At 32.3% G+C, this 15,228-nt stretch overlaps 1 protein-coding gene across 1 annotated transcript; it reads left to right on the top strand.

Moving 5' to 3' along the window:
- Positions 1 to 9,937: 9,937 nt before the first annotated feature.
- Positions 9,938 to 12,862, top strand: LOC133174247 (cephalotocin receptor 1-like). Its single transcript, XM_061309327.1, has 2 exons — positions 9,938 to 11,009; positions 12,646 to 12,862. The coding sequence occupies exons 1-2, from the start codon at positions 10,043 to 10,045 to the stop codon at positions 12,831 to 12,833; spliced, it is 1,155 nt and encodes a 384-aa protein (XP_061165311.1). The 5' UTR covers positions 9,938 to 10,042; the 3' UTR covers positions 12,834 to 12,862.
- Positions 12,863 to 15,228: the final 2,366 nt, after the last annotated feature.

Here is a 15,228-nt window from a genome sequence, read left to right as displayed (position 1 = left end):
GCAATATATCCTTATCACCTGCATATGGGTTGTATATCTCTCAGTTAATTCGATACGCAATATGAAAGGTTTATAAAACGAGGTAAGTTATTGACAAACAAATTGATGAGACAAGAATATCATGAATCTCGTTTAAAGTCTTTGCGCAGACAATCGAGCTTTGGCGTGACCATCGCATTTTCGAGTCTTACAAATATATAAAGCGTAAGAAATATTTTGAACTATATCATTTCACACGAATAGAGCTTTAGTTTCTAAATAGATTCCTGGATCTTCTTACTATAAAATTACTTTGATTTAATAAATGTATTATATTGCAATTTAATTAGTTTTGTGTTTTCTTTGCACTGGATCACATTTCATTTAGAGAATAAGTAACAGAAAAATAAAATCTTAGACTCGTGTGAAGATGAGTAATTAAATTTGAGCTGTAAATGTTATTCGCCTATAACAAACGTGACACTTGAGGAAAAGTACAACAGATCTTTTATCTTCACAAGAGGGTTCATAAACTTGTACCAGTATGGAATTTTATATATCTAACAGATCCAGAAATAAGGAGTATGGCGGAGAAAAAGCAAATGAGGAAAACCGATAATGATGGAATCAAAAAAAGCAGTTTTGTATAGTGAAGTTTGGAAGCTGATAAAATGTATTGTATTGATGAAGTAATGTTTGTCGTGTGGTCATTATTTAGATTATTATACCATTATCCTATATATGAAGTTGATAAAATAATATGTAGTCATCTATAGACTATGGTAGCAAATATAAAAAAAATGACAATGAAATTTTCTATACTTTTAGAATTAGTAAAGCTAATGATTTATGCGTTGTGTTCCTTACTGTTTTTCCAATATTGACATGGTAGATACAATTTTTAAAAGTCGGTGGAACCAGTGAGATCATGTTCCAGTTTTGAACTGTTTAGATTAAAAAAAAAAAATGTTTTTTTTTTTTAAACCAAATTTAGAAAACTGATTTCTGAGAAAATTGTAGTACAAATGGTAAAAAATTCCTTTCTGTGAAGGTGAAACCTCAAAACACGAATCAGGAATTAATATATAATTTCAATGCAAAACTAGTACTGACATGTGATGTGTTTTCCCAGAATGCCCTACCGAGAATTCGAGCATTCAAATTCCAATAAAATAGAATAACGAAATTGCTAGCGCTCTCGAATACTAGCAATGAGGACATAATATGACATCATTTTTTTTTTGTTCAATTGAAAATAAGAACTTATTTGGAGGAAGTATCTATCGTCTTCCTGTGTGTTTCATTGTGCACAACGTTTGCCTTGCCTAGTCCTCTCGTAGTTTTTTTTTCAAAACTTTTTTCTAAAGTAAGTGTAGAGTAAATGATATGTATTCTTAATATTGATTTTGTAAAAAATGTCTGCACTGCAATTGTTCAAAACGGAAGAATCAGTTTAATCTTTAGTGTTTCGAGGGGTCTGTTTAATCGGGTTAATCTTTAGTGTTTCCAGGAGTCTGTTTAATCAGGTTAATCTTTAGTGTTTCCAGGGGTCTGTTTAATCAGGTTAATCTGTAGTGTTTCCAGGGGTCTGTTTAATCAGGTTAATCTTTAGTGTTTGCAGGGGTCTGTTTAATCAGGTTAATCTTTAGTGTTTGCAGGGGTCTGTTTAATCAGGTTAATCTTAAGTGTTTGCAGGGGTCTGTTTAATCAGGTTAATCTTTAGTGTTTGCAGGGGTCTGTTTAATCAGTTTAATCTTTAGTGTTTGCAGGGGTCTGTTTAATCAGTTTAATCTTTAGTGTTTGCAGGGGTCTGTTTAATCAGGTTAATCTTTACAGTTTCCAGGGATCTGTTTAATCAGGTTAATCTTTAGTGTTTGCAGGGGTCTGTTTAATCAGGTTAATCTTTAGTGTTTGCAGGGGTCTGTTTAATCAGGTTAATCGTTAGTGTTTCCAGGGGTCTGTTTAATCAGGTTAATCTTTAGTGTTTCCAGGGGTCTGTGTTTTGCTGTGTTCATTTTCTTCACTGGATTTATGACATCTCATAAATCCATGTTACATTTAATCTGTTTCACCTGCATATGGGGGTTTTGTCCCTCAGTTGATTCTATAAGCAAGAGCATGCTCTAGGTATGAACAATTTCTAAAACGAGGCAAGCTATTGACGAACAAGTAAATGAAACAAGGATATCAACAGTCTCGTTTGAAGTCATCATTTCGCAAGTTTTACGGTCGATATAATGACCTTGTCAGCACATACAAGCTATCACTGAGTCAAATGCTGACTTATGTTTTCCAAACTAATTGTTAGGCCATTTTTTATACACTGAACTGTCTACGGATTTTTCCTGTTTTATTTCGATTATGACAGGAGCACATGGCGGGTGTGACCGGTCGGCAGGGGATACTCACTCCTCCATGGCACCATCCAACCTCCTAATTGTGAGGTCAGTGTTTGCTCTGCTCCAAAGGATGACTGCACTTAACGCCGGTTTTTTGGGGTCTTTTTCGGTCGATCTGTTGCTTTTATGTCTTAACCTGATTTCACTTTTGTATACTTACTAAAGAATTCTGTCAATTTGGCACCAAATTTAAATGTTAAAATGATTTTAGACTGTAAAACAATAAAATAATTCTAATAGTTTTTATTCCTTACTGCTCCAAATATAGAGAATTATCACTTACCTGCCCTTGATTGAATATTATGTATGCATGAGAGGTTGAGCTAACATTGCAGGAATGGGTCTAATATTATACTAGATAAATAACAATGGCATGTATTTAAATAAAAACGTGATCACTCTTTCTCATCTCCCACTCTGTTCTGTGTGGCATAAGTACACTATTTACACATGTTTCAAAACGATATTAACAATAGGAACACGTCCATGTGAGTAAAGAAGATTTTAAATCAATGTCAGACAATTTATAGTGTTCGAACACAATGTTCTAGTTAGCAAAACATGCTATCCTGCAAGTCACGTGACGAAATTTAGTATTCACAGAGTTACCTGAGGTAAGAAATCACGTGGTGAATTATAATATTCAACGAGTCACAACCTTTAGTTACAACACGGAGAGCGAATGTAAGAAGAAGCAGTTTTTTCTCTTTAAACTATGAGCGCATGTTTGTCTATTAATCTCCTTTTGACACAGCATTAGTAATGCAAATATACAACTACTGTTAAACGGAGAACAATAGACAAACATGCGCTGACTATGTATGAAGTTAGAAAAAATTGTGGGCGTCCTCATTATCGTACGGAGATTCAAGAAATTATCATGACCCCCGCCTTTGAAAACAGATTCGTACTTCGTAAATACATACTTTTATTTAATGCAATTACGCAAAGTTGTAGATTAGATGTTAAGCATTCCTGCAATTAAAAGAAAAATGCTTGTTTCGAAACTTTATTTCATCGCAAATTTCGCTTGTCCTTAAGTGCAGTCATCCTTTGCATCGTTTCATTGGTCTTTCGAGATTGAACACTGTTTGTAATCATATTTCTGTTTATGAAAATGATTTTGAGTTTGATACAATAAATCTCTGCCTCTACCTTTAATTTGATTGAGTGGATGAAATATTTGGAGATAACGAACAGTATTCGAGCTCAAAAGTCCATTAAACATTACAAAATAGGAGCAAAGCAAACACGGACCTCTAAGATATCAGAGGTAGGATCAGGTGCCATATAGGAGTGAGCATCCCCTGCCGACCAGTCACACCCGCCGTGTGTTCTTTATCATGATCGGGAAATAACGGAAAAATCCGTCGACAATTCAGTGTGTAAATAACGGCCTAACAATTAGTATGAAAAAAGTCACTCAGCATTTGACTAAATGAAAGATTGTATTTCCTGACAAGGTCACTGTATCGACCATAAAACTTACGAAATAATGACTTTAAACGAGACTGCTGATATTTTTGTTTCATCAACTTGTTTGTCAATAACTTACCTCGTTTTAGAAATTGTTCATACGTAGAGCATGCTCTTGCGTATCGAGTCAATTAAGAGATATAAACTCCGCATGCAGGTGCTAAGGCCATATTGCCGCATAAGTAAGGAAGTTGACGATTGAAAAGTTAAAGTCATCACGTTTATCATAAAGCTTGGTTGTTAGATTACCATTAACGTCTTTTTGTAATAAAATATCCAAATATGAAACAGATTTGTCAGACTCTGTGGTATCTTTTATCTCAAGCTCATCGGGACATATTCTTTCGACATAAGAATGGAAATAACCATTGTTAATTGACAATATGTCGTCGATATATCGAAATGTCGAGTTGATGGCCACAGCAAGTGTTTTTTTTTCTTATCACTTAAAAGATTTTGAACAAATTCTGCTTCATATGAATACAAAAATAGGTCTGCTAATAACAGGGCGCAATTGGTACCCATGGGAATTCCAATAGATTGTTAGAAGACAATGTTTATTTATTTTTTCTTAAAAGTTGCATGTACCTATTCGGTAAGTTTTGTCTCATTTCAATGAGGTATAAATATAAGTACTTGGTTCTCTTTCATTTAGTTATAAACAATAAACAGCCTTGCCGTGGTTAATTTATATGAAAACCCTTGACATTTTTAGAGAGTCTTCCTGCACAGTACCTTCTCGGTCCAAAATTAAAAAGAAAACACTAAATATACACTGCCTGGATAAACAGTTATGGTTCTTATTTTAATTTCGTTGTTTATGATCGGCTTTCTTGCATTTTCAGAAATCAAAGTATTCTCAAACACTGATATGCAATGTCTTTACGGTTTATCACTATACACCTGGCAAATATTCTCCATTGTGATTTGAGACTCAAAACATATTACCGAGACTAAAATAAAATCAATGTTAAAAAACATGTTACTCCCTAAAAAGAAATGCTATATCTTGTCATGATTCGATATGATTATAAATTGATTCGCACCTTTCCATACCAGCCTACTTGATTGAAAATGTTTTATCTCTTTTTCACGTCGTAAATAAAAGTAAATAGAATTAAGAGTATTAATATCTATTTTAATTTTTTTATCTTACCATTGTAAAAATTTGAAAGCGGCAATATACAGAATTACATTTTATTGTTCCTTTCATCCTGTCGAAAGCAATGTTGTTAGTAAATGCATTTAAAAAAATCCTTTAAAAAGGCTACTGATATTGAAAGTATTTCGGCAAAAATTGTTCAGCTAAATCTAAAATATGCATTGAACTCTGTAACTAATATTTTGATATGTTGTAAGCATTCATACCAACATAAAGATGTTAGAATGTTTTCCAAAAAACTTATAAGTAATTAATTATACTACAAATACACTACAGCAATATAGCCCTTAACTGTATTCCCCATGATCCTGTTTAAGCAAAACTAATTTTTTAAAAATACAAATGAAGCTACTAATTAACCTATTAGAAATCTATTTTTGTAACCCAAACAGTATGTAAAACTGAGAATTTTTTGTAATGAGTATTTTTTGTACAGAGGCGTTTCAGGATTAATACTTGGTCCTGTTATTTTCATATCTTTATTATTGATATCTCTTCATTAATGATACTTTATATATCTGAAAGCGGCCTGTATAAGTACGCTGATGATGACAATCTTTCTTACACATACTGGATTAACGCACTGAAAATTACATTAGAATACTTTTTTCAATGCCGTAAATTGGTATAATGGGGCATGGACACAGATTGGAAGCTAATAATCTTCAAAATGTTTGGTAGAATATGATGACATATATTTCTAGTGAGTTTCAGACTGATATACACTGTACATATTATAAAATCCTGTTTAGAAACTTATTATAATTGAAAATTAAGAAAATTACAAATTTAAGGGTGTGTTTTATTGCCACACATCATCTCAATTTCTCGAATAAATTTTTTCCTTAAGGGAAGTAGGGAATCTGGGGGTTTTTGATAAAAAATATTAAAACTATAATAATGAAAAGTTAGAAGAAAATGTAACAAAAAAATTGACACACCAGTATTGTCAGTCATGTGAGCAATGTTAGGAAATCAAACACACCAAATCACCCCTCCTAATATTATTGTGATTTGAATTCAAGACACGTGGTGTAGGTTGGCCCATTCAAAGGCTATAGGGTAGAACCTGTCCTATAAATAAACTTGGCAGCAAACAAGAAATTGCTATAGTCTATTTCTTTTAAAAACATGAAAAATGCGTTTCCAGACCTTTCTGAAAGATTTTTATGATTTTAAAAAGGAAAGGAGGAGGGGGAGTTAAATATCACAATCAACTTCATCTTTGCTTTTATGATAATTTGTGGCGAAAATTGAAATTGATTTTCCAAAATCGCCCAATAGGTTTGTAGAAAAAAATGTATAATATCTGCTACAATGACATCTTCATGTACCTATTATGGCTATTGTTTTTAATGCGCACATCGGATTTTACCATGAAAATTGATCAATCGTTGAATGAATAGCAACGTTTACGTAATGGATATATGCCGAATACTGTTCTATATGTAAAATTATCAGACTGTTTTAGGCCCGTTAGGGCCGAAAACAGTTTGATAATTTTACATATAGAATTGTATGAGGCATATATCTTACTTAAAACATTGCTATTTAAATGTCCAAAAGTCACCTGGAGGAGTCCGATAATTACACAATAGGAGTTCAGGCATCAATAGTTTTCTACCTGAAACCATCTAATAAGTAGACAAAAGAAAAGAGAAAGTTTTTTTTTTCTTTAGACAGTAAAATCAGTGAGTTAACTCTTTTGTTTCATTCATTCAATGGCAGTCGTTTGGCTTAGCAGGAACTATGGACAGTGGTCAGGTGATGAAGGATTTTTTTATGATTCGGAATTTTTTTTTATTAAGTGCGTTTGACATTGATACAGATACAGTGTTGGATGATATCTTCAAAATGTATTTTAGTAAAAATGCGGATTTTTATCTAAAATTTTGATTGGAGGATATATTGAAAATCTTGGGTTTTAAAATTGTGGTCATTGGCGAACAAACCTCGTTAAATGAAGAGATTCGCAGACTGGTTCTCTATCAGAAATGGATTTAAATTGACTTATTCACAGTGCTGTATCGAAAACGCTGTGCAAAAAAACGAATGGAAAGTGTTACTTTTGAGGAAGGTTAAAACTCCAGTTTCTTCTTGGATTTGCTATTTTTAACAACTTAATTTCCTCGCGTTCGCTTTTCCTGAATTTTTTCTCCCTAACTTTTTTTTGGTTTCTGGACAAATTAAACCTTGATTTCACTGTAGTTGTTGTTTTTTAACTACTGTCCGATTTTGTTATCACTGCCGTCCGATAATATATTATTGGACTGCTAATTATTATTATCGGACAGCTACAGGTAAATTTTTAGACTGCAAGAACAAAGGCATGACGTCACAGCAATGTCTTAATGGACAGCTACATGTTTACATTTTAATTTGAACACGTGGTTCAGGTCAATCTACGATCGATTAAATGGACTGCAAAAAAAAAGCAATTGAAAAAAAAATTGTTTTCATGAAAAAAATACAAATGTTAGAAACTAAGTAAGATGTCAAGGAGTTTGTAATTTGCTGTTTCTTTGTTAACTAGAAAATGTACATAATAAAATATAGTACGTGTCAGGTTCAGAACACCAGCGCTTCAAGGATAAGGAGAACAAGTAGCATCTCTTAGGCATTTTGATGGACAACAAAGGGTTTTCTTTTTATTTAACAATACCCGTGATCACATGTGCCTTTGGTCCACCTGACAATTGTATTCACTGATAGAACAACAAAATAAAACAGACGTAAAATCGCCTTACAGTATGGCTTTGAGAAACCTAGATTCCCACGTTTATTTAGCAAATCTTTGAATTGTTCGTAATTGTGAGCATGGGAATTATAGAATAAAAATGGACATATTGATGGAAAAAATGTTCATTGTGCCTTTCCAGATCGCCTGTAGATTTGGTATTTTCCCAGCGCAAAATTACTGTAATATCCGCAGTAACCCATAATGCAATTCAACTCATTCAGCTAATTTGTCAGTTTAAGTCATGTTGGTACCTCATTTGCTAATCTTACACCAAAAATATTGTTCCAGTTCCCATTCAAGTATGTTTGCCCCCCCCCCCCCCCCCCCAAGAAAATTAATACATAACTGCAGAAACAAATCAATGGCATAAAGAATACTTATTAAAGATTGAATGAATTCACGAGAGATTGAAATGCATTTTTACTGATATTATAGTGGTGAAAACTGAAACGCAACATAACTTCTGTTTACCATTTCTCCACGTGATAGTCACTTCCTAGCCACATTTTCGTGAATAATTTACCTTAATAATGATAATAATAATACTTTATTTAAAGAGGGTAACCCGATTATTGCAAAGTACTAGTATTCCTCGGGGCCCTTTATGCATGTATAGTACAATTATGAAAACAAAACCGTACAATAATCAGAAAAAATACAAGTACATGACATAGGTGAAATACAGTTAAAAAAGTCTATATATTATTAAAACATAGAAACAAGTTACAAATTAAGAAATGTTGCGTCCATTGATGATAAATATTTCTACATTTTGACGAAAAGATTGTGCAGTTGTGAAAACGTACATGTAGTGGTAATTGTTCCATAAATGAACGCTCCTTGTCATGATCGTTGAACTGAATTTATTTTTAAATGAACAGATGAATTTTTTTAAACATAAGAGCAATGTAAGTGTGCCCATGCCCCTTAAAAGACAATCAAATGGCAAAAATTCTGATAAACTTCAAGCTATCTGCCTTGGGAATCAACAAAAGAGGAAAAGATCTACTTTGAAATAGACATAAACACGATTCATTCAGAAATCGAAGTTTGGTGTAACCTAAGATTTTGAGCGTGTTAGCCCTCATATATCAAATATCTGTAAGAGAGCTTCTTAACCAAATATAGAAATCCTTAAAAGAAAAGGTGTACACCTGAACCAAATTAGAAAAACTTGCAATCTTACATACATTCAATACATTCAACATATTAAAGTTCAAATACTGCCCATTCGTTTTGCATTTCTGTGGTGAACGAGAAACAAGGGAAAAATTGACAAAACACTGGGAAGGGCATTGCGCTTTGTCTTTGACGATTGCACAAACTCGATCGTACGATTATCGCATTCAAGAACAAAAATAACCTTGTCTTAAACTTAGACGTATCAATAGCCAACACAATAGTCATAGTATGCTTTAGAATTAAAAAAAAGATAGATGCATCTATTTTGCTTGCTTTTCATCCATATTAAAGAAAAGCCAAATTCTTTTTATATACAGAAACTGCAGTTGTACCAAGAGTTAAATCAACAATATAATTATAGTAATATATACTTTTTGAAATCTTTAAGATATCAATCTGAAAAATTCTGAAATTCTGTCCCAGAATATATTAAAAATATTACTAAATTTGGCCACTTAGAATAAAAAAATTATGTGGTATTAAAACTACTGTACTAAGTAAAAGGTTATCGTATAGCAATAGCGCTTGAGTCTCTCCAGAAACCTCTGGTTTTCCTTTGCTGCTAAACAAAATTTAAATTAAGTCTGTAAATATACTATGTTGCTAATAAATTGATTTTTGTTTTGTTCTCCAGCCATTTGGCATCATTTTACTTTGAAAACGTGACAAGAAAATAAAACCCATGACTGTTGTAAAGAAATAGAATTATATTTCGCCTGTAAATGCTATTAGCCAGTTATAAATGTGATCCATTGCGATTGAGAAACTACCACAATCTCTTACCTTTATGATCCTGTATCAGTATATATAGTTATCGGAAAATTTAACAGATCCAGTAATAAGGCTTAGGGCGGAGAGAAGCAAATGAAGAAAAACGATAATGATGGAATCAAGAGAGCAGTTTTGAATAATAAACGATAAAAGACGGAAGCTTTACTGGCAATCAGATGTCAACGTTTCATTTTCATTAACATTGAATGGACAGCAGATTGGCCGATGGATACTTATCATGTTATTTTTTTAAGAGTATATGTTCTCTTTTGTACGCAATAACATTTCTGGATGTTAAATCTGTAATCTTGTGGATTTACAATTTAAGTCAAAATGGATGACAAACTTACTACGTTAAATAAATCTTTTGGAAATAACATCAGCTCCAAATGTTTCGTCACGGCACAATTTGCCAAATCAGACACAACTAATCACTCGGTTAATCTAAACAGAGATGAAACATTGGCCCAGGCTGAAATTTCTGTTCAAGTAGTGATTTTTGTGCTTGCTGTTTTCGGAAATGCAACTGTTTTAGCAGTTTTGTTACCCAGAAAAAAGTCTAGGATGTATTTGTTCATGATGCATTTAAGTTTAGCAGATCTTTTTGTTGCCTTCTGCAATGTCCTTCCACAACTCATATGGGATATAACTTACGTTTTCATTGGAAACGATATTTTGTGCCGTTTTGTGAAATACTTACAAATTGTCGTTATCTATGCTTCATCATATGTAATGTTAATGTCGGCCATAGACAGGTATATTGCAATTTGTCATCCATTTTTCAGTCATAAGATTCGTTCGGGAAGAGTTCATCTGATGGTATTTATCGCCTGGTGCTTGTCACTCATTCTTCCAGTACCACAACTCTTAATATTTTCATACAAAAGGCGAGAGGATGGACAATATGACTGCTGGGCTACATTTGATCCAGCTTGGACACTTCAACTTTACATTACATATTTTACATTCAGTGTATACATTATACCGATGATTATTTTAACTTTCTGTTATGGTCGAATTTGTTTCGTTGTTATCAAAAGGAGCCATAGGAATGAGCAGCTTGTCCTCAGCAGACGAATATCCAGTTCCTCTATTTATCATGACAATATTCAAGACAGGAATATACAGGCTGTAAAGTTCAGTGTAAAAGTGGAGACATGTCGGGCAAATGGCATTTCTAGAGCTAAAATTAAAACTGTGCGATTGACCTTGGCTGTGGTATTGTGTTATTTTATCTGCTGGACCCCTTTCTTTCTGTTCCAACTCTGGGCTGCCTACGACCCTTCAGCTCCATACACAAGTAGGTTCATGGCAATATACATGATTTTTCCTTTTTTTCAAAAACAATTTTAATATACATGATCGGCTTCTTTTCAAAACAATTTTTTTTGTAATACATTATTAAATAAAACAAAAATTCAGAATATATTTTTAAAAAAGAAATCAACTGCTCAAAGCATCAGATGACACAGAATTGCAGTGAATTATAATAAATTTCACTTTTATGTTCATAGTATACCATGAATACTGTGTAAAACTACTGCTTATCACTCAATCATTAGGAATTTGCTTAGATCAAATAACTGATTTTTAAAACAATAATTTTAACAGTCTCGAAGGGGGCATTCATCATGCATACTTTACAAATTGTGCCTGAAGAAATTTTGGAAAGGAATGTATAGGATAAAGAGAACCTCTGTAATATGAAATCTCAAGTCCAACAGAATTCTTCACATATATTTTACTATATAAGAAATGTGAAATGTAATATTTTCTCAGATATCTCTCAAGCTTACAGTAAAATACCTATTTTATTGATTTATCGTGATGCTTTGCACATTGAGAGCACCTTGCCGTTTCTTTAATTCTGATAAACACAATTCTGATTGATGACATTTATAATAATGTTATTTCCATACTTATTTAGATGTTGGTTTGATAACAACTATGACGTCACAAAATGAGATACAAACATAATGTGTAAAGTGTGCTATTTATTTCGTCAATTGCGTCGGTAGACTACTAGTATTACATATTCCATTCCTCCTAGTATTGTATATTACATTCTGATACGTTACTCTGATCAATTCCTGCCCTTATAAGGAATAAAAATCATGATATTACAGTCTACTTGACTGATTCATGGTATTCATTTAACAAGCTTAAAAATTAGAGAGAACAAAAACGGTTCTTAAGCAACTAAAATTTTAAGACCAATAAATAATCATTGGAACAGGTAGATTTTGTATTGAAAAAAAATTAAATATTAACTGGATAGTTACTGCTGTGAAAGTAAGGTTTTTATACAAATCAGATACTTAATCAGCAGATATGCTAATGTTAAAACATTGTTTAACTAAAATTAATAATCGATATACGCAAAAGGCCATAAATCAACATAACACCACTTTTAGCTATTGTTTAAGTCAAGGTTAATGTTGGGCGAAATAATGTCTTTTTAAAGCTGTCGTAATTAAAACCTGCAAAGAAGATTAAAAATGAGTTTAAAACCTCTATAAATGCAGGACTTACAATAAATATTGTATTTACCGTAAACCTCACATTTTTACCTGTATTAAAAAAAGGTGTGTAGCAGTTTAATTTCTTATCTGTAAAATGATTGGTTTTTTTCATTTTCCTCATTTTTTTTAAAGACACCAACAAGCATGATTCTGTTAATAATCTATAAATTGGTTTTAACCCTTAATCAAATTACCCCAATCTCAATCTATTACAATCACATTCTTAGCTAAATTGAATCAATCAAATTACAGTAACAAGTAATCAGATTTCTCATCATACCCCATTTCATCTTATTATCTGGAGAAAAAACTAATCAATTACAGCTGTTTACAGTTTATGATTAACACATGTTTGATTTAATTCACACCAATGAAATGATGTCATTAACAGTGATATTTAATTTTATTTTTCAGGTACGGCATTTGTCATTATTTTGTTATTAGCCAGTTTGAACAGTTGTACAAATCCCTGGATCTACCTTGCATTCAGTGATGGCTTCATGGACAGAATAAGGCGCTGGAAGACAGGTCAACAACCCACCTCACACTGTGCCCTGAGTGGATTTCCTATACAAACAACAACAGACGGGGCCTTTTTATAAGGTGCAAGACATTCACTAGAAGACAATCTAACTGAAATGTTATAATGTTTAGTTGTGTATTAATTCTTCGAAATGTTTAGTGCTATTGATATTTGAAGTTTATTTTTGGTTTTGATAAAACAAGAGTTTCTTTGTGAAAAGCATTGAAATCAATAAAAGTGAAGTGAGCTAACTTTTCTCTCTCATCAATTACATATACTTATAATCAGTATTTTATGAATTTTATTCCCCATGAAGACTTGTTAACTTTATGATAGATTACCTCATTCCTTTAACTGCATTTAGAATTTCTTAGCCCGTTCTTCAAATACATGTAGTAAAGTAATGATTTTATATAAGATATGAACTGTATATCTTCTTCTTAGATATGAATTTAACGATATCATCGAAGGGTATATGAGCGCATTACTTGCATTTCGAGTTCCTAAAATGGGATAAAAATTGATACTCATCCGGGATAGCAATGAGTCTAAATAAATAATGCAATCACCATAATCGATTCATTTACAATGGTAAGGTCATTTTAAGAATTGATGTATTGTTAGAATTTGGAGAAGTGTGCACCCTTACTAAGTATTGATATTTTTTTCAGAATTTGCATGTATTTACATGTTCCGAATATCCCCTTGTCGTGAAATTTACTCACTGTTCTTGTCATTGTCACACTAGCACAATGTCCAAAGTGTATTTTATGGTAGACATATATTTAGGTTCAGGCCGGTCATGGATTTCATTAATTTCATAAATTAATCAACCTGCTTTTCAATGGCGTTTTTCTCAATAATTTCATTGTAAACTCTTATATCTAAGATACACATATTTTTGCGCTTCCGTCATATACGTTTGAACAGGGTTATAGAACTTGGTTTTGTAGCCTAATGTTTGTGACTTGCAATGCTTTTAGTTGCAGTCTTAAGACGCTACTATTATTATTATATGATGGTAACATATGGCCGTACAGATAGAGCTTTTAACTAGAAAAGGATAAGATTGAAAAATGCAGAATTTAACTTTAAGAATTGATAAATTACATCTGAAAATTGTAGGCATTTTATAGGTAATAGAATATAATTATAAAAAAATTTTCAAATAAAGTACGCTCTGAGTCTTTGAAAATTTTAACACTTGGTTAAATACAAGTAGATAAATTAATACATAGTTACATGTACATGTAAATGTAAATCCACTGAAATATTATTAATCTGACACAATCATCATATTAACCTCGCAATTAAAATAAATAAAAGAAGTTGCTCATTTTGTTTACTCTATTCACCATTTTCTTAAAAGAAGAACCTACTTTTATATTTGAGAGATAATTAGCAAGTAACATAACATATCTGAGACACCACCTAGGGTGCTTTATGATTGGACCATAAACGTTTTTATATAAGATTTAAGTAGCTCTTAAAATCAGGTCCTATATTTATCCAAACTTTAGTCACAGCCTTTGCATGTTTTATGGTCTGATACCTTTTTGCCTATTATCCTTTATGTTATGACCCTAGAATGCAATACGAGAATAATCTATGTTGAGGCATGTTCCCCTGCTTCTCGGGAGCAGGATACATGTAGAACCACAATAAAGATTCAGTTTCAGATATCAAAAGGAGAAATCTTTAAATCCTTATTCTTCCGAGGGCAAGGGCCAAAAATGTTAAATTTTTATGTATCAGATTTATGTCAATTTTTATTTGGTCACATTAAGATCACGCATTGGGATTATCCATAACATTTATTTGTAAATAGATAGAAAATAAGGACGCAATAGCTAAAATTGTCAAATAGAATGGTAAGCATTCTTCTGTAGTGTATTTTCAAAGAGCAGGAATGACACCACAGAAAAAGGCTCCGTTTACCTAGCATTATATTCAAAGCAATCTTAATATTATTCTCAAGAACAGCACAATTCAAATTGTCATAATTTATTTTAAAATGCAAGCATGCCATGTAGATTCATATTTGACTTCATTAAGTAACATTGATTAGTGATTAAGTAAGAAAAGGGATTTTAATTTTAGCATGAAAACATTCAGGTGAAATGTGAGTATAACCCACAGTAATCCTACTCTTAGTCCAATGAAGCTATATGAGCAGAGCAAATACAGACCTCTGAAAACATCAGAAGTGGGAACAGGTACCACGGTGAGATAAGTATTCGATCCCCTTGCCAGGATCGGGTAAACAGAGGGATCCATAGACAATTCAGTATGAAAACAAGGGCTAACATTTCTTATAAAACACATAAGTCAACATTCGACCTAACTACAGGTTGTATTTGAAAGCAAGATTATAACGACCATATTTTTTTCAAAGTGTTGACTTTAAACGAGCTCATTGATAGCCTTGTATCATCAATTTATTATCAGTATCCTGCCTAGTTTTAAATATTGTT

The sequence above is a fragment of the Saccostrea echinata genome, unplaced genomic scaffold (assembly GCF_033153115.1).
Source record: "Saccostrea echinata isolate AGI-Se365-2 ecotype Australia unplaced genomic scaffold, CSIRO_AGI_Sech_v1 ptg000057l, whole genome shotgun sequence".
Classification (NCBI taxonomy): domain Eukaryota; kingdom Metazoa; phylum Mollusca; class Bivalvia; order Ostreida; family Ostreidae; genus Saccostrea; species Saccostrea echinata.
Note: the sequence above shows the minus strand (reverse complement) of the source record. Positions and strands in the feature narration are given on the sequence as shown.